General features: G+C 42.6%; 2 protein-coding genes across 3 annotated transcripts in view; one reads left to right on the forward strand and one right to left on the reverse strand.

Annotated features, from left to right (window-relative positions):
• Positions 1-1,243: 1,243 nt before the first annotated feature.
• On the reverse strand, positions 1,244-7,507 carry rcc1l (RCC1 like). 2 transcript variants are annotated; one of them, XM_083762816.1, is made up of 12 exons: positions 7,353-7,507; positions 6,012-6,294; positions 5,485-5,614; positions 5,204-5,332; positions 4,920-4,986; positions 4,770-4,821; positions 4,224-4,308; positions 3,203-3,384; positions 2,839-2,926; positions 2,424-2,597; positions 2,128-2,213; positions 1,244-1,877 (listed from the first exon to the last, which is right to left on the reverse strand). In XM_083762816.1, the coding sequence occupies exons 2-12, from the start codon at positions 6,291-6,293 to the stop codon at positions 1,800-1,802; spliced, it is 1,353 nt and encodes a 450-aa protein (XP_083618942.1). In that variant the 5' UTR covers position 6,294; positions 7,353-7,507; the 3' UTR covers positions 1,244-1,799. The 2 variants fall into 2 exon arrangements, with proteins under 2 accessions (XP_083618942.1, XP_083618941.1); XM_083762815.1 differs by lacking the exon at positions 7,353-7,507 and having other exon boundaries at positions 6,012-6,297.
• Positions 7,508-8,749: 1,242 nt separating this feature from the next.
• Positions 8,750-22,564, forward strand: part of mybbp1a (MYB binding protein (P160) 1a) — a 31,942-nt gene continuing 18,127 nt past the window's right edge. Inside the window, exons 1-11 of the mRNA XM_083783581.1 lie at positions 8,750-9,083; positions 12,561-12,656; positions 12,826-12,909; positions 13,015-13,089; positions 13,243-13,350; positions 13,775-13,965; positions 15,844-16,038; positions 18,872-18,989; positions 20,047-20,348; positions 21,623-21,730; positions 21,831-21,956. Coding sequence (XP_083639707.1) covers positions 8,895-9,083; positions 12,561-12,656; positions 12,826-12,909; positions 13,015-13,089; positions 13,243-13,350; positions 13,775-13,965; positions 15,844-16,038; positions 18,872-18,989; positions 20,047-20,348; positions 21,623-21,730; positions 21,831-21,956 — 1,592 coding nt within the window. The 5' untranslated portion in view covers positions 8,750-8,894. The remainder of the gene's footprint in view (positions 9,084-12,560; positions 12,657-12,825; positions 12,910-13,014; positions 13,090-13,242; positions 13,351-13,774; positions 13,966-15,843; positions 16,039-18,871; positions 18,990-20,046; positions 20,349-21,622; positions 21,731-21,830; positions 21,957-22,564) is intronic.

Genomic DNA, 22,564 nt, shown 5'->3' on the forward strand with positions numbered 1-22,564 from the left:
CTAAGATTTTAATGATGACCTTAAAAAGAAAAGTGAGGGGCGCTCTTATCATCAGACATCAGCCAATCAAATCACCACATTCCATGCTACAAGCACACAAACAAAGCTGCATAGGAAGGGCCCTTGTAAGAAACAATTTCAATTTCATATAAATAAAAAGGGTCAAATAGGTTGTTACTAGCTACGCCAAGCGGAACTCAATCGAGAAATAAAAGGGCTGCGGACGCTTTTGAGACTTTCGAGTAGGCCCTGATCCACACAAGGTCGAGTACCACTGCTGTGTTAGTGTCCACGGTTATGTACAAAACTGCAGACAGCACCTTGAACCACTTAAGCCCTATTGTACTTTGTCGTACGGCAAATAGCCAAAATAACCAATCTGCAAGCTCACAATGCATTGTGATGTGAACTTGTAGATCGGCTATTTTTGAAATTTTCGCTTACAATGACATGTCCAGAAAAAAGGAGGCTAGGTTTAATGTACTCACTAGCTATGTTGTGATGTGGTGGAAATGCATCAATGAAGGGATTTCCTCTATACATGGTATTAGTATGGTTAAAGAAGAACATTGTCTGTCTCCTAAATAAACCCCTTTAGTTTAGACTATTTATTTACTCTCTCTCTCTCACTCATGTAAACACCATTGACAATGAAGGGAAATGTATGTCATAATGTGCCATTTATGTCATTGTCTCTTTATAGTTAATGGCGTTTAATGTTTGTTTGCACCGTTTGTTTTACATCACCTAATGAACATGAGTTAGACTTTAATATATTAGTGCCCCTCACTTCACACGAGTGTGATCTTTTCCCTCTCTACACCATCCATTTGCTGACAACAGCTGAAACAAGCTTACAATGCAATGTAAGCTTGTTGATGTACATCTATTTGCACTGAATATTCACCCTCAGAATATGGACTTTGGGATTCATGTGGTTAAAATGGGTGACTTCTCTGGCAGAAGCAACATCATTGCCATAATGATAGTTATCTTTGTCAGCTACTCACTGTAAATGAAGTATCAGAAGACTGGCACTTTGGGATTCATGTTATTTATTCACAACTAGGTAAGAAAAACAACCAGGTCTGACATCTTACAACATTTTTAAGCAGCTCTGATCTTACGTAGGTAGAAAGGGTTTTCAACGATAATCCAAAAAGAGATATATTCCATAATTTATTGAAGTAAATTGAATTGTAAAAATAAGTAAATTATATAAAAATAAACTCCAGAGGAACTAACTGCCAGAGGTCATAAGCAAATAATTTAAATGCTCTTGTTAAACTCGGCCTCCTATTTATTTCAATTCATGAAAATGTTTGAAACATAATTATTTAAAATGTTTGGGAATTTAATAATTTTGATTTTTTTTAAACAAATCTTCTAGGGGTCCCTGGCACAAACTCTCTTCGGTTGGGTCAGTCCACGACCAAAAACATAAAAGTTTGAGAAGCACCACTGCCAACCAGGCGTAGATGGCTGGCTACACAGCTGAGATTAACCGGCCTCCTCCTCACCACACATACAGTTGAGTGCTCTGACACTGCACTCGACAGTTGCCTGAGAAGTGAGCCTCCGGTTGGCCTGGCTGGCTGCATTCTGAATGATATCAGTGCAGAAGAGAGAGCGAGAGGAGGGTGCGGGGGGGGGCTAGTAGGGTCCGTCCCCCCGCCCGCCCTGTGGAGAACAGCTGGCTCAAATCACTCAGTGCTCTAAAAACCAGCCCAGGTCCTCGTAAGGCAAGCCCACTCCCTGCGGTGTGCAAACATCACGTTGTCCATGCTAGGAAGAGCGGCTCAGATAAGGGACTTGATCAGCGCCACCGTGTGGTCTACGCCACACGCTACATCCATCACATGACCCGGCACTGTCACCTGGAAGAAACAGCCATGGTGGGGGAAAAAAAAATAGGTTTGGGGTATGCTCAGTTTTGGTTGCTGTCAGGCAGAAACCTCTTATCTCCATATTTTGTTTTTGTGGGCTTTGCTGCCGCGTTTCGAATTGTAGATCTGTACATTTTATTAACAGTTCTGGACATACGAGGTTTTGACAGACGACATGAAACATTACCGACTTTATTGCTTTGCTGTTACTTATTTATGTTTATAAATGAAGTCATCTTACTCGCCATGGGAAGTACTGATCCTCTTTCTTCCCAATGCCCAGGCAGCCTCGCACATTCTTTCCCCACACAAACAACTCTCCTTGATCTGGAAAATGAGTAAATGACACGGTCAAATATCACCTCTGACCTATATCGACCATTGACATGGCAGACATTTTGCTCTTACATCATACATACTGGGGGATGGGGAAGAACCACACCACCAACAATAATATTAATATAAAACCAAATAATAATACTGTAGGTGACGGCATAACAATTGATGAATGTCACAAATGAACACTGATCATCTCACCTGTGACTGCAGCAAAATGACTGAGTCCACATCTGATGCTCCTGACAACCACAGAGGGGTTGAACTCAGACTGTCCAAACAGCGTCTGGGGAATCATCTCTGGGGTTGAGGATTCGGAAAGCTCTGGTCCTTTTCCAAGGATGCCATAGCCCCACACGAACACCTCTCCTCTGTCTGGAAATGTTGCACAAAACAAAATGGCACTTTGAAACACAAAACTTTCAATTAATTACATCACCAGATGCATTCATTACATTGTAGCAGTTTCATAGTATTGCGACTTCTGTTTTAGTGTGGATAGTAAAAACTGTTTGTATTAATGTGAATAATCGCTCTAAAATCTAGTTTCTTTTAACTTGGATAATCACTCTAGGGAGTTTCAGTGTGGATAATTATCTACTTTGACTCAACTGACCATTGAGAATGGCCACCTGTGTTCCTCCGCAGGCTGCCTGGACCACTTTGCCAAGCCCTTTCAAAGGAATATGTCGAGGAGAGTTCATCTGACGGAAAATAAATAAACAGAAGACAAAATGCATATCATTATGTCAATCCATATCATGGTATGATGTGATGCCAGAACACATTTAGATATTTTCTATACCTGTACAAAATCATACAATACCCGTTATAATTATTTGGGGGGGAAACTAGAAATGTTTTTTATTTGATTTTTCGTTGATTTACAAAATATAGTATATAATATGCATGTATAACTGTAATGGATAGAATCCTCTCTAAGAGAATAAAACAGCCCTGCATGCGGTGAGCCCTCATACCTGCGTAGCCTCAGTGATGGCAGCCAGCTGGCGGTACTCAGAGTTGCCCCAGCCGTAGAGCTGTCCGTCTCTGGACACCGCCAGGCTGCAGTCTGCGTAGGTGTTGATCTGCTGAACCTCCACCCCGCACAACTCCCCTCCAACCTGGACCGGCGTGGAGATCATGTTGTGGTGTCCCAGACCTGGCAGGACAGGAGAGCATTTATTCATATTGTCGCTGTTGGCCACAAATCTCTTATCTCCATATTCTTTTTGTGCGTTTTATTTTATTTTTCTTAATAAAGCAGCATTTCCCAACCAAGTGGGCTCCCAGATAATTGGCAAAACACAACTATTTTAATTTTAATTTCTTTAAAATTCAGAATGTAAAGGTATACCACAGTGGTTCCATTGATCCAAGCCAGAACACAATCGATAGATAGATCATTAAAATGAACATGCTCTATAAATACCACTTACACTCACTGCAGGAAGTGTTACATCAAAGTGTGCCAGTGTGGTCATGCTAAAAAGTGAAAACTAATGCAAATTGAGTAGTTCATTGAGTAGTTGCTCAATAGATTAAGTAGTTGCTAAATCTAACACAACCATTATCATTTTTATTAGCTGCCGCTGGTAATGCTTACTCTAGTGTACATTTTATTTGTCAAGCTTGAGAGAGAAGATAGAACACTGTATAATTCTGAGCTGTAATTTAATGTATCATGTGAATATAAACATGCTGTAAGCGTAAAATGGTGTCTTATATACGGTACCGATGAGGGTTGGGCACTTTGTATGCAGTACACAAAAATAAACATACAATCAATCAAATCAATCATGTAGCGAGCTCAGCCTTGGCCTTTCGATTATTTTTAACCTTTAGATAGCAGCACACAAACAAATTGATGCAAAAGTGCCCTAGGGTTTTAGTAACTTTAGTTCCCCTTTCAAAATGTGTAGCCTGCTTAGGAATCAAATGTTGTACGTTACAGCCAGGACTCCTATTTTAGACTCAGCCAGGGATGAAACAAGAACTGACCCGTCTGTCCGTCAGCTCCCCATCCACATGCATACACCTTCCCAGTCTCGGTGAGGAAAAGACTGTGGTCTTGTCCACACGCCACCTAGAGGAAACAGAAAACACACTTTACACTTCACTGTGAGACATGGGACACAAAGCAGATCTGAATCCTTATCGTTGCTGTAGGGCAGAAACTCCATATTTTACATATTCTACATATTTTTTCGTAAATTAATGCCTTACTGGATTACTTGAGCATATCATACTACAGCATCACACAAATGCATCAAAAGTAGTGGTTTTTTGTGGTTGTCGATCTGCTACTTTTGCTAGTTGCCAGTTAATTTGTATCTTGAAAAGTAATTGTTTTGGACATAATGTGGTTTCCACCCAATAGAAACGATTTATTATTTACGAAAATAGCCGATCTACAGTACAAGCTCATAATGCGTCGCATCGTGGCGAGTAGCGAGCTTGTAGATCATCTATTGTTGTTACTTCCGCATTGTCAATGCATGACTGAAGCTCTGTCTCATTACTCCAGATCTAAAGGGACGTACATACCTGGCTGAGCCTCTCATCGAAGCCTCTGACCTTGTGAATCACATGACTGCCACTGGGGGGTGAGAACATGAACAACAGAGATAATTAAGCACAAAGAAAGCAGGGGTGCTTTTTGTGTTTTTTGTGTGTACTGCATGCATTGAGATTTACCTGTAGACTTCGTCTTCAACTATCGGTCTCCCACACTGTCCATAAGCATTATTTCCCATGCTGAAAGCTTAATGTGAGAGAAAAAATGGATAAAGGGTTAGAGATTAAGGGCAGGCTTTATTTCCATTGATCTACAGAGTTAATAGGCTCTTTCCTTGAGGATATAATTTGATATGCAATAAGTTGATGGCCATAGCTTAGTGGCCTGGTAATCAGAGGTCTGCCCAGTCATTACGCGTTGAATCTCCCCCCTTCTGTTTGGCGTTTAGGCTTTGTCATCTTACCGCCCTCCAGGTCAGTGAGTACCAGGGAATGAGCGCGGCCACAGGCCACCTGCAGCACTCTGGTCTCCTGGGGCTTGCGGAGCGGCAGAGCTACCGGTGAGGGCTCCAACACGTAGTCATAGCTCTTTTCTGCTCAGAAAGACAGAGGAGGACATGACAAGAACATAAGAGGATCATCACAATTGAATGTTTGAAGGGTATCAAATGCAGTTGATTTCAATTTTTTTTAAAGCCAGTTAAACACACAAGAGGCTGATTGATAGAAATAATTTCTCTCTCACGGCGATCATGTTGTGTCCGCTGAAAGCCCAGCTGAGAGTCCTGGTTGAGACCCATGCCCCACAGCTTGGTCACATCTCTGGTGGACGAGGCCATGAGAGTGAATCCATAGCCACACGCTGCAGATGAGATCTATGGAGAGAACACTGATCAACCGGTTATCAGAAATAAACCATATTCACACGGCGGCCATCTTGCCATTAAGTTCATGAAATGCCACGCTGTTTTTTTCAATGCACAATGCCAACGTTACATGGCCACTGTGTGAATATGGTCTACACACTGAAGAATTTAATTTAATTTCATTAAGACCTGATCAAGGTCAGATATTACAAATTCCTTCTAAATCAGTAGACCCCCAAACTGATATGTATTGTGCCAGTGACCGCCCCAGAAGAGGAGATTATGTGATTATGTATTAAATGAAAATCAAAATTATTAGCCTTAATTGTTTTTCTTAAAAAAGATAAGAGCAGTAAGAAGATTAAAGTTGTGTCTGGCAAATTCTGTAAGCAAGTGTTAATCTAACCTGGTCTTCAGTGTCCAGTCTGTATGGAGAGAACTGGTACTTCTTGGGTTTCTTCCTGCCAGTGTCAGGCACTACAAAGCTGGGGATACCTAGAGCACCTGTGTAGCTGAATCCCCACACAAACACTTTGTGGTTGGGTTTCCTGTGCTGGCCAACATACTGAAAAACCGGACCATCCACTTTCTCCCGTGATTTGGATGTAACGTGATTTGCGTAACAACGAAGCCCAAGCCCCACTCTTCTCCCGGACGGGGTGCACAGTCGAAGACACGGCAACGCCATCCTGCACAGACAAAAAGAGCAACACCCGTGTTGGAGAGCTTAAGGAGGGACGAGCTGAGCTGTCAATAATTGAATCCTAGTATTTCTCGGTCAGTCCCTGGCAAGCTGTTTGCAGATGTTATTCTGTGCAAGTAGGTCTCGGGAGTGAATCAGTATTAATATTATTAAGGTAGATGAACTCAGATATATTCTACTCTTATACTGATATAATATACACTACTGCACAGCAGTTTATATAAGGTGATGTGACGTCATACTGTGACATCACGTCAAAACGTTGCAGTGTTTCTCAAATGGGGTTAATACGGGGGTACATGAAAGGACTAGAAAGTGTGAGAGAAAGTAGAACAAATATTTTACTGTTTAATTGACAAACATTGTGTGAACCTGCCGTTAATACCAAAATTTTATTAAAAAATACAAAAGTAAACTGTTATAGCGTTGCTGTCGCCTGTTGGGCAGAAACCTATCTCCATATTCTAACGTTTTGTGTTTTTTTCGTAATTAATGCCCTACTTGATCTTACTACAGCGTCATAAAAAAACAACACAAGTAGCAGATCCACAAGCTCAAAACGTGGCGCAAAATGACACATTTTGAGCTTGTAGATCTGCTACTTTGCTGTTTTTGCTGAGTTTCAAATAAATATACCCAGGAGGCAATCACTGCAACTCTTTCACTCCATTTCTTATTTGTACCATTATATTCTTCAAAAGGTGGGCCATTCATAGCATCACCATAGCTCTCACCATGGTTAAAACTGATGATGACACAACTTTGCCTTTAGAAACATTACAGTTTTAATAAAATCCCAGTTGATATAATCACATTAGATTCTGTGTGTAGCCTGACTACATGTCAATTTCTTCTCTTGTTCTAGCCTTAGATCAAGACTATCAGTCTAATGTAGATGTATTTGATCGATTTTGATATTTGCAGATATGCCAATATGTTTTGATATTTTCACATATGCAATGCAAAGATAATATTCATAATTGATTCAATGCTACTCTTGTCCAATAAGCCTCTACACAAGGTTAAACACATACAGATACATACCTGTGCAGATATTCCAGTGTATTCCGCCAAACACTGTTGTACAGTGTGAACAGCAAACAGTATAAATTAGTTGTCTTGTGGAGAAAAAGAAGTGGGACTTATAATCATTAATATTCAGTCATAATATTATCCATCCATTATCCATCATGCTTTCATGATGATGATCAATTCACTTCCTCTGTTTTGTTCTTCTACGCCTCCTTGGAAGATCGGACAAAAAATATGAAGCATACCGTCCGCCACCTACTGGCAGGAAGCATGCACTGACGTATAGTTCCTATTAAACTTCCTAGAACTAGAATACAATAACAATTAAAAAATAATAAAAAAAGGTACGGGGTTCCAAAAGGGCCGGGTCTAACTGTAGCTGCACATAGAAGTAATTAATTAATTAATTTGTATATCACATTTGAGATTACAAAACCTAGCCTAAGCCCCATATGTTGTGTTAGCTCGGAGCTAGCCCTGAAACATGACTGCCATGATGATTATCATGACAGTCATGCAGTAACTGCACCCTGTTTTTGGCGCTCGCTGCATTTACAAGATTTCCGTATATATAAACATTCAGATTTCAAATATAAAGTACTCACAATTTGTCCCACGGGTGTTAGTTAGTAGCAGCGCCAGCGATTAGAATTGCTGCATCCCGCGTTGTTTAATAAAAAGCATTTTTATCCGAGCTCCCCGGCTACTTTTTTCAAACGGGGTTCGTTTGGGAAATTCACAGTTGCACACCGGGAGCGCACTCGCCTATTAGTCTGTATTGGCAGGGCGGTCAGCGTACCTATATCGAACACACCGAGTGCCACCCTCCTCCCGACCGATAGGAGCGCGTAGTTGAAAGCCAATGGCAAAATAACAGCTCGGATAAAAATGCTTTTTATTAGGATGCAGAAATTCTAATCGCTGGTGCTGTAACTAACTAACACCCGTGGGACAAATTGTGAGTACTTTATATTTGAATTCCGAATGTTTATATATACGGAAAAGTTGTAAATGTAGCGAGCGCCAAAAACAGGGTGCAGTTTCTTCATGACTCGTATGAATACGAGAGTCATGAACCATGGCTAGCTCGGAGCTACAGAATGAGCGTAGGGATCAAGGGCACATATGGGGCTATTCAAAACCATAACAAAATAGCTGGACAGTCCCGTCCAAACAAGGGCCCGGGGGTCGCGGACACATTCTATTTTACACTCATTGTTATATGTCATACATATGGGTCCCTTCAGTTTTTGTTTCCTACATCATTATTATTATTTTACATTCATATTAGGCTTAAACGTTTGGGAACCACTGCGCTAGGGGGTGCGATCGGGTACAGTGACAGCCGTCAACCATCACATCACACAAGAAGAATTAACCCCGGAAGGAAACACTTTTGGGGGGTCACGCACGTTTTTCTCCCACGCTCTCTCTCTCTCTCCCTCCTCAGCAGCCAGATACTAGATAGCATGGAGCAGATGTGTGTTGTGTGAACAACATCATCATCATCGGTGTGTTTTAGTTTTCTTTATTAACGTGTTGTTAAAGCAGCATATGGACAGCATGGGGGAGATCACCGCATCAGAGACGGAGAAGGCTCGTGCCAGAGTGACGGACGTGCGAGGCGTGCTGCAGCAGAACCGAGTCTTTCTAGACTTCTTCTGGGACATCGCCAAGCCCGAGCAGGAGGTCCGTCTGAAGGCGATACAAGACCTCATCGACTACCTGAAGAACAGTGACAAGGTACTATATACGTTGGTTTATTCTTCGTGGTAACCTCTCAAGGAGACAATGTCCCCCATAGCTCGGAGCTACAGAATGAGCGTAGGGAGAGGGAACATGCTATGTCCCCCATAACTCTGATAGTGCGGGTCCATTTGGTTCCATTTTGTTCACTCTCAGAGTAGACCTTCATTTTTGGAAACTGTTAAAGTATTCAATCAAATCAATCAAAAACAGCTGTGTCCTTTAAACTATCTGAAGAACAGTGACAAGGACTGGTATAGCCCCAGTAAAGTATGCTCAGGACTGGTACAATTAACGTTGTTTTATGTTACCTCAAAGTCCTGCATAACTCTGAGAGTGAAGTTGTGAACACTGGTTCCATATAATAACATCTAATACATTCTACACACACACTCACTAGAAGTTACAGACCTGTTTGTTTGATTCTTGATTGAAGTAAGTATTTATTAACAGATTGTAGAATTGCAGTACATTTCAAGCACAACTCGATACAAAACGATACTATAAATCATTACACTTATTCACCATGTTCAATTCATCAACGTAACTGTTCATGTAACTGCAACGGTCCATTTGGTTCCATTAAATTTGGTTTAATTTTGTTCACTCCTACATCAGAGTTACATACTTGGCAAGAACAGTGACAAGGTACTGAAACTGAAGACCAGTCTTTCTCAGGTCAAGGACCCTTAAATGTATTGGGCAGTAGACATCTGAAATGTTTATTGTGATCCCCCCCCCCTCAGTTTTTCCAAGCTATTAGTATTACACATTTCTTTCATGATATTTCAGAATGTAAAAAAAAATAAATAGCAGATCTTAGCTCGCAATGTGTTGTGAGTGAGATCTACTGTTCTCAAATACGCATTGTTTTAAATGTTTTAAATTTAAAATTTTCAGGGGACCCCCTGGATCCCCACAAGCAGAGGTCCATCTCTATAGACCAATTATTTGTTTAAAAACATTACGACTGTATGGGTGACTGTTTCATGTAATGAATTCGCAACAGATCTCCAAACCGGTTGTTTTGGGGACTGCTGGTTTCATTTAATTCAACCTCCTCTTGTGTATTGGCTAGTGAGGGGCACCCTAGGGAGACATTTATACTTTGCACAACAGTATTGCGCACAGAGAACAGGTGATAGTCGCGGGTGCGACTGTTGTGAGCTTAGAGGTCTGCTAGTCACTGTTTCCACACGTCTAAAACTATGCCTAAAGTCCTAAACCTAGCCTCGGTCCCAGGCTTACTTATCTGTGAAAAGAAAAGCCTGGTCACAACGTAAGGCAGAGAAGCTATCGGCGGATGTATCCCCCGGATACGATATTTTCCCGACCAATCACAACACTTGTTTCATTCGCGGAGAATGTAAACTGATTTGTAAAGCATCAACGTAATTTCCTTGGGCGATACTTCCGATGATAGTCTTTTCAGCGTAGGTCTTGCCCAGGGTGGACTAAACCTGTAAAACAAACGCCCCCTCAGCGACCATCGACTCCCAGGCTCTGCAAAAACGACTCTCCCCAACTGGAGGTGTGGTTTTGACTTTTGAGGACAACTGCACACAACAGAAACCAAGGATTATATATTTCAAGGGCGAGAGATCACAATAAACATCCTAATCATTCTTCCTTCACACTGGGAGAAAAATAGCATCTGAAAGTGTGATGGTGCATTTTTACACGCGAGTACTGAGAGGCAGGGTTCATGCGCTGCCGGCCTGCGCATGCATGCTGGTGCATCAGTGTGACGTCGTCTGTTAAGGCTAAAGAGACTAGTATAGACACTTCAGACGGTTCATCACCTTTCCTGGATGGCTGTTGTTCACCCCCCGAAGTCCTATTAGCTGTGAGAGGAACAACAACATCCTCTTTATTTATGATCAGATTTATTTCATCATCTGATTACGTGTTGTTGTAAAACTGTGAAGAACAAGGGCATGGCCTCACTGTCTTTATACAGTACCAGCATCCCATTTGTTTCATCATCTGATGTGTTGTAATTAAATTGTATTTCCCTTTTCATTTACTAATGGATCCTCTCCTCTATTTCCATAAACTCCCTCAACACCAGTGGTTCTCAACATGGGGGAAGGAATACCCAAAAAAGTAGTCATTGTTTCCACCAGGCCGAAGGCATGGGGAGAGAGTATGTTTTGCAGTGCGTCCGTCCGTTCCTTCCGTCTGTTACCAGCTAATCTCCGGCACACTTGGCCCGATCCATGCCAAACTTTGCACACTACCTAGATGCCAACAATGAACCTCTGCCCCAAATTTTCCAGAACGGCCTGTTGTAGCGCCACCAGGAGGCTGACTTTTGTAAAACATTTTTTTTGCAGGTACTCCTTCAGATTTTGTCCACAAATCGTTACACAGTATCTCTATAGTCATGTGCTCGAGATGGATCTGTCCGATATTTCATATTCCATCCTAATTGGCTAACATTGGCTTTCAACGTTTGCAGGACTGGCCCGTTTTGAACAAAAAGCCTCAAATCATGAACACAACGTACAATTTACGTGAAATCTTTCACACACTTTCCTACTAGGCTGAGGAATATATCCCACCCTTTTCACAATGGCCTGTTATAGTGCCACCAACAGGTGGATTTTAGCAAAACACATTTTGGGAACAAAATGCCTCAAATCATCCAATTGCCATCAAAGGCATAAGAACCAATGGCACCCTTTTCACATTGGTTTATTATAGCGCCACCAGGAGGCCACAACCTGTGCCGTGAGGGGCACTTTTTCTAGTTTTCTATCAATTACTCACCCTGTGAAGCCTTGAATACATATTTTGTTGCATTCCTGAGCCAATCAATTTATTAAGTATTTATTAACCCATTTAGACCTGTTGCAACCTATAAATTGTTATACCTTTCAATCCGAGAGCTAGCTCTGTGTCTCATTAGTTGTTGCTAGGGATGTCCCAATACACTTTTTTTCCCTTTCCGATCCGATCCCGGATTCCCGATACCAATGCAAAAGCAAACTCCACAACTGGCATATTTGCCGATACCGATATGACCGAATATGGGCCGATCCGATACTTTACCGATACAGTATCGGGACATCTCTAGTTGTTGCTATACATAAAAAAAATTAATACTTTGAAGGTTTTCAGAAAACATAGGTTAAAATGGTAAATAGTGCTTTTATATATCGCCTTTATCCAAGGCGTTTTATATAGATTGTGCATCAATTCACCCATTCACACACACATTCATACACCGATGGCGGCAGAAACCATGCAAGGCACTAGCCAGCACATCAGGAGCAATTTGGGGTTCAGTGTCTTGCTCAAGGACACTTCGACACTAACCCTGGGGTGCCCGGGTTCGAACAGGGAATCACTGGCCTTGACTGTTTTAAATGACTCCACTGCACTGAAAACAAACTGACGGCAACATAATAACCTTGGGTGGAAAAACAACAACAACAACATGAATAATGGGTTTCTTTCTGTGTCCTGCAGTCAGATGAGCTGGACTACACATTGAAGAGGTTGGTGGATGGTCTGGCACACACCAGAGAGGTCGCCCGTCCTGGCTTCAGTCTGGCTCTTGGACAGGTTAGTTGATGTTCCATTGTTGATGAGATCTTATGCCTAATGTATGTGATCTCTTACAACAGTGTCGCATGCCGAAAATAGCTCATCTATAAGCTCACAACTGAGTGAGCTTATAGATCTGCAATTTCTGTCTGAACTTCAAACCAAAATGTTCTGTTTGCTTCCTTAGCTGCTGAGCACATCTGAGGATATATCTCTCCAGGCTGTCTTTGATAGGATCAAAGAGACACACAATTTACAGTTAGCGAAAAAGGTAAAAAAAAAACAAACACCTAACAATTTGTCTTAAGGGCATTTTGCCACATCTTTGTATAACTTGGGTCTGACCTTGAGTGTAACGACTTTTTTATGATTTCAGAAACTAATCAGAAATGCTGCGTTCGGGAACTTCTTTGGTGTTCTTGCACTGTCACAGTCCACACGTCTCCCCAAGGTAAAAAGCCACTCTGTTTCTAATCATTGGTATTCATGGTCTAATGATTACCGTATGTAATTGTGTGTGTGTGTGTGTGTGTGTGTGTGTGTGTGTGTGTGTGTGTGTGTGTGTGTGTGTGTCTGTGTGTGTCTGTGTGTGTCTGTCTCTCAGGAGCCACAGGTTGTGTTGGGGTGTGTCCAGTTGTTGCAGAGTCTGTCACAGTACAGAGAACATCTTAAGGACTTGCCCGGAAAGACCATGGTGGACATCTTGTCTGAGGTGATTTGATGAAATCTTCACTTGGATTGCTGAGTAGAGTCCAGTCTGGTGTTTAAATGGAGCTGCAGTTGCAACCACTGTTTTGAAACAAACCATACTAACAGAATAGTGACTAGTGACTGTAGGGCAATATGGACAAAATCAAATATCACAGATTTTCAACAGCAATATCAAATATAAAATTTTATTTTATTTATATATAAAATAAAATTGTTACAAAAATTGCAGAACATCAAGCTCAAAACGATATCTGGTCTCATATCATGATATCAATATAATATCGATATATATTGCTCAGCCCCAAGTCTATCAGCTAGGCTAGACTGTGGTGTCAAACTGTCAAGGAAAGATCTCAATGTGGTAAGAGAAGTGTGTGTGTGTGTGTGTGTGTGTGTGTGTGTGTGTGTGTGTGTGTGTCTCACAGACAACAGAGGAGGTGTTTGATGAGGTGCTACTGGGGGCTCTGCAGTCGGACCTGTCCTCAGCCTTCAGCACACCAGAGCAGCTGCAGCTCCTCCTGGTGGCCATGGAGCGCTTCCCTCAGTCCCTCAAACCCAAGAAGCTCAAGAAGCTGCTGGGAACGTCCACCATCGTCACTGAGGACAACATCCCCAAGTGAGAATAATCATAGACATAGAAAGGTAGACGGCTCTGGGGTGGATTCTCTCAACAGAGGGCAAGCTTCTGTGTTGGTACTTCACAGAAGCTTCCACGTGTGTCACAGAGCATATGTTTGGGTCTGAAGTCCCGGAAAAGATGCGCTGTGATTGACCTGTAGTCACTTGAGTGGCAGCGTGGCGTAGCATGGCTTCCGGTGCACTTGTAAATTGTTCCGCCTTCCCGCCGACACACATGGCGAACTGCAGCGGCCAATGAGGCATCTATTTTTCTTTTATATCTATGAGAATAATAGCCAGATGGTCGCTGTCTGGCAGAAACATTGTATAGATAGGTAGACGGGTTAATAGAAACAACATGATCTGAAAAGAAGAAGAAAAAAAATAACACAATGAAGAAGTATGAAGGTTAATTAAACAACACTGGTGTGTATAGATCTACTACCACCACCTTTATTTATCCCTGTGTGGGGAAATGTAACAGCAAAGGCAATAAGAGTGAAATGTAGGATACGTACAGGACAGTACAAGTAAAGAGAAAATAACTTGGCCCTGGCCATCTGTACTTGGTCTGACAGACTGACTGGCTTAGCATAATGTACATTGTATCAATATGTGTGTCTGTAGTGTATATATTTGCACAAGACAATAGAATTTAACAAATCTCAAATCAGTGTGAATACAGTGTTACTTCTGCAATGAAAACGGTGTAAATTGTTTTCAGAATATTTTGATTTAGTCTTTTGAATAACACACTATTATTTTAGTCTTACTCTTAGTCCTATTTGGTCTTCTGAAAAACCTTAGTCTTTTAGTCTTAGTTTTATTCTATTAGTCTTAGTCAACCAAATTAACACTGAATGAAAATGAATAAAACTTGAAAGTAAGCATGTGAAATGATGCAACAGTTTATCCATTCTCTGAGTCGTGCTGAGCCCGGGCTCCGATGCCCCCCTGGTGTCGTTCTGACATCAGGGCGGTCTGGCTGCCCGGCCCTCGGAACCGACCCAGTGTTCTACTGGGCCGGCTGTCTAACCGGGCATGCTGGGATCTGGACCCTAACGGTGAGCTTCAACCAAGACTTGAAATGCTGATTCTGATCACATGCTTCTGTCAGGATAAATATTATTTGATTTACATCAAGCCGAAACCTGATTTAGAATATAACCTTAATATTTCCTTCCGTAACAATCAAAAGCAAGAAACGTAACGGGTTCCAATTTATATCGATGTTCATTCACTACTGTAACTAAATGTGACCATTGACCGTGGCCATGTTGAAGTTCTTTTAGAATGTATCAACTACATGTAAGCTGCTCTGTCTTGGGTCTGTCTTTGTCTTTTCACAAAATCAAAAAGAAAGAAAAAATTCTGTGTTCTAATGGATCAAGTGTAGTTATAAATTACTCACAACAAAGATCATGTTGTTTATACTTTTCATTAGTTATATATTTAAAAATGTGTAAAAGCAAAAATAGCTACCGGTAATTTACAATTTAGGCATTTAGCATTTAATCCAGAGATATTTACAGTAAGCGATCTACATGTTGTGAGCTTGTAGATCATATATTTTTTCTATTTTTGTGTGGCACTGTAGTTAGTGTAGTATGACAAAGTAGGGCATTCATTTATAGAGAAAAAAGGTTTCTGCCCAACACCACAAATATACACTCACACACCGCTTAATGTTAATGTTTCCGTGCAGTGTCACAAACCAAAAATAGCCGAGTCGTGAGCTTGTAGATCAGCCATTTAATGTTATTAAATTATCCATACATTATTCGATCATTTTTTTTAAATAATGGATTAAAGCAATTGGCTCAATTAAGTGTTGGCATCCCTAAACTCCTGCACCCTGTGGTGTCCTCTCCTGCAGGCTCACAGAGGTGCTGAAGATGGCAGCGCGCTCTGTGAAGAATGACCCACAGCTTCCAGCCGTGGCCCTGGACCTGCTGAAGATGTCCCTGAAGGAAGACACCTTTCAGATCTTCTGGACCAAAGCCATTGTTGAGAGCATGTTCCCCGCAACCGCTCCCAAGAACAAGTTCGAGGAGCAGTCATCACCCACGCAGTACGTTGTTACGGTTTTCAACCTTTTTCATAACAAGGTCCATAATTAATTTCAGCCACTGATTCGATTTAGCCACTGAGACCCAAGACATAGAATATGAATTTATTGTAATACGAATTTGTACACAATTCCATGCTGTATTGATGTTGGTACCATAGGAGCGATAACAAATGTTGATCAAAACAACAATCTATATTAACAAGTGAGAACTTGTACCCAACACATGGCAAGAAACCCAAAGCCACAACAGCTACGTCACTATTGCAACACCCACAACACCATCTTACACACTACACCCACACACACTCACACGGCAGTGACGTCACACACTTGCCTTCGCAGTGTTCGGGACCTATCTCCTCCTATCACGCCCAACGCCAACACTCGACACCACCCGCCAAAAAATACCCATTGCACTGCCACCAAAGATGCCTCCCGTCCACACTCACGGCGGCAATGCATTTGTTTACTACAAACATTATCGCCCGAAGCACCCACACCCCCGGAACACTGTTGCCATTTCACCATTCGCCAGGTCTATGCAAGTGAGCACAAATTACACGTGAGAAAATGCATTCACAAGCCCACAAATGCCATTCAAATGCCATTCAACACACACTACGACTCACTTACAATTCGCAAACCTGGCAACACTGCCCTGTCTTCTAATAGGCCCACACTAGCTCTCAGAATCTGATTCTGATCTCCCGCAGGAGAAGAGAAACAAGGAAGGAGAGGAATTGTATAGCCTCACGATTTTGCTTATTCCTTCTAAATCTCTGTATTTAAAATATAACTCACTCAGCGAATCTCTTAGTTACATCAACATTGTACTTTGTCAGTAGTTTGTTTGTGCCTAAATATTACGATTACACAGATCGCTTTGGCTATTTTTGCCTGCCAGCCAACTGCCGAGTACACACGCCTGCACACACACGCACGCCTGGCTTGCACACACACACACGCACGCCTGGAAGACACGATCTCTCTCTCTCTCTCTTGCCACGCCACACCTACACGGCGGCGCCGCGGCAGCGAGACAGGACGTTATAATCTTGAGTTTCATTAAATAACTGTCTTTCTCCGCACGCGCACGTGCGCACACAACATTATTCAAGTGAAATGCGTAACGGCAATATTGGGCTAATATAGGCTACCAATACAGGACGTTATAATCTTCAGTTTCATTAAATAACTCTGTCTTTCTCCGCACGCGCACGTGCGCACACAACATTATTCAAGGGAAATGCATAATGCCAATATTGGGCTAATATAGGCTACCAATATGTGGGTAGACTACAGGGATTTACCCACGGAATGAATATATATATATATATATTCATCTATACCAGGGCTGCCCACACTTTTTTTTACTTCAGTGCTACTTTCAAAACGACCAGCTCATATACCCACCAAATAAAACTATCATCCCATTGCAGAAAATAGTTACAAAATGTAATTGAGGCTACATACAGTGGTGTCCCCTTCGTCTTTACCAGGCTGACTTCTATAGGTTTTGAAAGGTACCTTTCTTTTTTTTTCTTTTTCTTTTTTTTATTTACCCAGGGAAGTAGCTGAGCACAGGTGCTCATTTTCAGCAACGCCCTGCACATCGAAACACACACACACACACACACACACACACACACACACACAAAATGTCATGTCAAAGGTACCTCTGGAAGCCACACCTCTGATGGGTCGGGTTTAGTCTTAAGGGGTGTGTTTTTTTCACCCACTGTGTAATACAATGAATGGACGGTAGGTGGCAGTAGTACAGAGGCCAGAGAAACTATAAGACAAACGCACATGGAATGGGAAATAGAGTGGGGGAAATGGAAATGGTAGGGTTTTTATTTTTGGTATTTGACTTTGCTACTGATGATTGTACGCAACCACAACTATTGCATTGTGTGTTTGAGCTGACAGGCCACTTTTTATGTCAATCAATCAAGTCATCTCAGGTCATCTCAAGCGGCAGATGCAAAAATAGTTTTTTATATTAAAATTATATATTTTTTTATGGCCATGTCATGTGCTCTACCTGCAAAGCCTTTGTGATCTATAACTTTTGGGCACCGCTTAACGTCAGTTCAGGGGTTTTGTCGGCCTTCGCCAAAATGCTCCCCGACAGCATAATCGCAGCAAATACCGGGCAGTGTGTATGAGCCATAACGTGTTGACTACACTACACTACACTAATAAGGACACATACTAATAACTAATAACCCATCCGTTACTACATGTGGAGTCAACTCCCGCAATTTCCTTCTTCCCATAGTGCGCGGCAACGTAACTCTGGGATGAGCGGCCGCGAAATTCTAGTTATTTTACATTCTCCAATTGTGAGGACTTCTTGAAAATTAATTCATGCAGATGTTTAACATTATTTTAACGCATAAAATTAAGCCAAATGTACCCACAAGCGCCCATTGGTTTCATTTGACATTCTGTGATTATTTGCCATAATCATATTTAAAAAAATATCATTTTCGGCCAAATACTATGAGACTGAACTTTGGGGGGGTGCATCAGCTAGGTAATGGGGGGGGGGGGGGGGTGCACGGCCAAAAAGGTTTGGGGACCACTGCTCTAAACCAATTTAGGCCTGAGGCCAATTCTGCAAAGGCCTTCTAAATCAGTGGTTCTCAAGCCTTTTTAAGTCAAGGACCCCTAAATTGATATGTATATGGCTTAACATAAAAAAACAGTTTGAATCACACAAAGATTTGGGCTGTTGTAACTGAGGGCCCCCTAGAGGTCCTGTACCCCCCTGTTGAAGACCCTGCCGCTCTGGATGTTGACCGAGGCTCGTTTGCCTGCATTTCTCCAGGTTCCTAAGCTTCCGTCTGCTGGGAGCCGCCCTGCCCCTGCTGTCTCTGTCCCAGCTGAAAAATGTCCTCAATGGGGAGGTGATGAAGCGCTATGGGGAGCACGTGGTCTCGGCTCAGGTTTGTGGAATCAAAACAATGTTAGCGGGGGGAGAATGTGCTTCAAATGTGCAAGCTTAGGAATTGATAGTGTTTTAATTTGAGTAGTTGATTATAGTTATCAGACAGTGACATGTGTTCCCATTTCTTTGTACTATCAGTTGATTTATCCCACGATTTTGCAACACATTTTTTCACCCAGTGTCAATTATCTAATGTAATCCTGGGCGCTACATTTCCTCTGCCAACCTGGGGAGGGCAGCTCACTGACCTCATGCTTCCTTCTATGCATGAGGAGTCCAAGCTGCTGTTTTTCACCTGACAGAGGAGTTTCCCCGGTTGGACGTAGCGTGTGGAAGGAACACATTATTCCAACCAGTTCCTTTCCCCTCCATCAGGCGCCCCGGCTGGCCAGGTGGAGGTAGTTTAGAGACCAGGATTACTGCATGTTTTTTGTGAGGGTACCTACCCTAGGGGACATGGGGAGAACATGCAAACTCCACACTAATACACAGCTAATCTCCGGCACCGCTAACCCGGTCGATGCGAAATTTTGCTCACACACTCCCTGGATGCCAACGATGAACCACTGCCCCAAGATTTCCAGACCGGCCTGTTGTAGCGCCACTAGGAGGCAGACTTTTGAAAAACACATTTTTTATATTACTCCTCCAGATTCTGTCCAAAAATCCCGCAAATCGTTACACACTATCTCTATAGTCATGTGTTCAAGATGGATCTGTCCGATATTTCATATTCCATCCTAATTGGCTTTCAAAGTTTGCAGGATTGGCCCTTTTGAAACAAAAAGCATCAAATCATGAAAGCTGCGTGCAATTTACGTGAAATCTTTCACAGACTCTCCTACTAGGCTGATGAATATATACCACCCTTTCCACATTGGTCTGTTATAGCGCCAACAGGTGGATTTTTGCAAAACACTTTTTTGGAACCAAATGCTTCACATCATCCTTGCCATCATAGCGCCACCAGGAGGCCAGGCACTGGGGCATTTTTTCTAGTTATATCTGATTCTCCCATTGTCCACCCCCCCCCCGCCCCCCCCCACCCCCCCCAGAAACCCAAACGCGTCAAGCTGGCTCCAGAGATGGAGACCTACGTGGCAGATTTCCTTCGAGGCTGCGAGGACCCCGACAGGCAGCTGGCCGTGATGGTGGGCTTCTCCACCCTCACCAACGAGGGCTACCCGGTGGTGCCGTCGGCATGGCGGGTGGCGCAGCACCTCCGGCCCGCGGCGCTGCAGCGCTACGTGGACTGGCTGAAGGCCATGTTCCTCAACCCCCAGCTGGAGATGTGCCTGGACTTCAGCACCCGCAGGCAGAAGGACAACCCGCAGGCAGAAGGACAACAGAAGGACAGGTAGTGTCAGTCAGTGGTTCTCAAACAAATAGACCAAATACCCCTATCTTATTTTTCTTTTGTGCCATACATGGCACAAAAGTTGAATAGCTTTGAGCTTCTGTCTCGTTTTAGCTTTTAGCATTGGCTATTCAACAATAGCAGATATACTGATTTTAGAAGACATTTGTAGAATGGGTCTTAATGGGTTAAAGGTCTAATACTTAAGAGTTTATTTGAATTTCATATGCAAAAGTCATGTCTGTATTTAGTTAGTGGCAGTTAATAATACCTGGCACTGCCTTGCCTGTAGACATAAGGTTGTACCTTTGCACATATGGTGTTTGATGCTGCTTGCCATATGGTGCCGCTGCACAGTCAAATCTCTGAGTGTGTCAAAAAATTAGCTTTAAGGGCCCAGATGGACCCTTAACAGTTCTGAGAGTGCGAAAACATTTTTCCTGTGCAGTTTCTTAAAATAGTTTTGAATTGGAAATGAGTGTCTGTTTTGGATCATTAGTGACTGACTCTCTGGCACACTTAGTAAGATGTACACACTACAGAACTACACTACAGAAGGATAACTGTACCAGAGAAAACGCTCTTAGCTCCAGGCGGCTTTTGTTCCGCTACACATTCGCTCGTCTGGATTCCCCCCCCCCCCCCCCCCCCCCCAGCCCGCTCCTCCCTCACTCAGTGCTCGACTTAATTTGCACACCGATCACTCCGCGATCATGCTGCGCAGCCGTTTAAGCCCAAACCACGGCAATGATCTGAGATGCAACAAAACCGTTTTAGCGTTTGTCGCACGGCCCAGGCCACTTTTCACTTTTTTTAAAGCGTTCGCTTTCGCAGATGGGTTGGCATTGTTATGTTTATGTGGATGGTCAATCAATCAATTGTTTCGCCTTGGATCATTCATTGTTTTTATTGTTTAATTTAATATTAATGTTATATTACAATCTTACGCCAGGGCTCCACTGGGCGCGTCACGCGTGCGTCACGCGTGCGTCACGCGTGCTTGCGTCAAAAAACGAACCGGTTCAATTTTATGGTGACGGAGACGCGACGCAACGCGGGCAGTGGAGCCACCCTCCATTGATTAAAAGGGCACATTCCCGACACTGACGGAGACGCGACGCAGACGCGCCGCAGACGCGCCCAGTGGAGCCCTGGCGTTAGAGTTTTGCCAGTTATTTGGCAAAACACTGACCCATGGGTTGGTTATCACTGTGCTCTTACCCAGTAAAGGTTTATCTCATCTTCTGACTGTTGCTCGTTCTCTCTTCTCTCAGGAAAGAGGGTTGCGTGTTTCGTCTGAGGAAGTGGATCGTTGCTCGGCTCACTTCAATCGAGAACCAGCAGGTGAAGAGAGAAGAGGGCCTGGTGATGGACGTGGCGAGGTCAGACCCACTTCTTGTTTAGTTCTGTGAACTTCTGTCAAGCACTTGTTTTCCTTCGCCCCAAAGAAATGACGGTGAGGTGGTGTTGTTGTGGTTCCAGGTTTGTGTTCTTCCATGCATTCTTCACTGCCAAGAAGGCCACTCCAGACATACCAGAGACCGAAGGAAAGCTCTCTATGCCACTGGATGACAGGACTAGAGCCATTATAGTCAGTTCCTTCTTTGGGTAAGAGCTCTTTAACTAACTTTTGGTTACATATTTGTAAATCATTATTTGCCTTGTTATTTTCGATTGGTGTCGGATATGGTTGTATTTAGTCTGAACAAGAACAAGGCTAAGGAGTGATTCAAATCTGATTTGTGAAAAACCATATAGTTCTTTTTGTCGTTCAGACTGCATAAAACGGGACTCCATTCTGGATAGACCTTTCTACCCATGTCATTTTCTTTTTAGTGATTTTCAACAGGACAAACAAACATAAGCATACATAAATAAGCCTTATACAAGTATATTGCTTCAGACTACATCTAAGACGGGACAAAATACTAAACCAGGGACGGGTAGAAGGAATATAACAGAGCATTAAGATTTAAGAGGTATCATGAGGGTTGTCACTCACTCGTAAGTAGCGAAATGTTGGTGCAGCATGTCTGCAAGACTGCAACAATAGCACTGCAATATACACAAGATAGTAATTTAGTGAAATGAAAAGAATAAGAAAAATAAGTTGGGATGAAAAGATATAGAAATGAGGCTAAAATAAAAATTTACAATGCACAAAATAAGTCTGAGGCTTCGCAGCCAAATCCCTATCAATTTGGGGATCCAATTGA

The sequence above is a fragment of the Protomyctophum parallelum genome, assembly GCF_964188405.1.
Source record: "Protomyctophum parallelum genome assembly, chromosome: 1".
Taxonomy (NCBI): Eukaryota; Metazoa; Chordata; class Actinopteri; order Myctophiformes; family Myctophidae; genus Protomyctophum; species Protomyctophum parallelum.

Coding starts and splice junctions, on each gene's coding strand:
- rcc1l (XM_083762816.1), bottom strand. CDS start 6,293: ATGGCGTTGCCGTGTCTTCGACTGTGCACCCCGTCCGGGAGAAGAGTG. Junction 5,615..6,011: donor GACTGGACACTGAAGACCAG/GTTAGATTAACA, acceptor TTCTCTCCATAG/ATCTCATCTGCAGCGTGTGG. Junction 4,309..4,769: donor TCGATGAGAGGCTCAGCCAG/GTATGTACGTCC, acceptor TGTTTCCTCTAG/GTGGCGTGTGGACAAGACCA.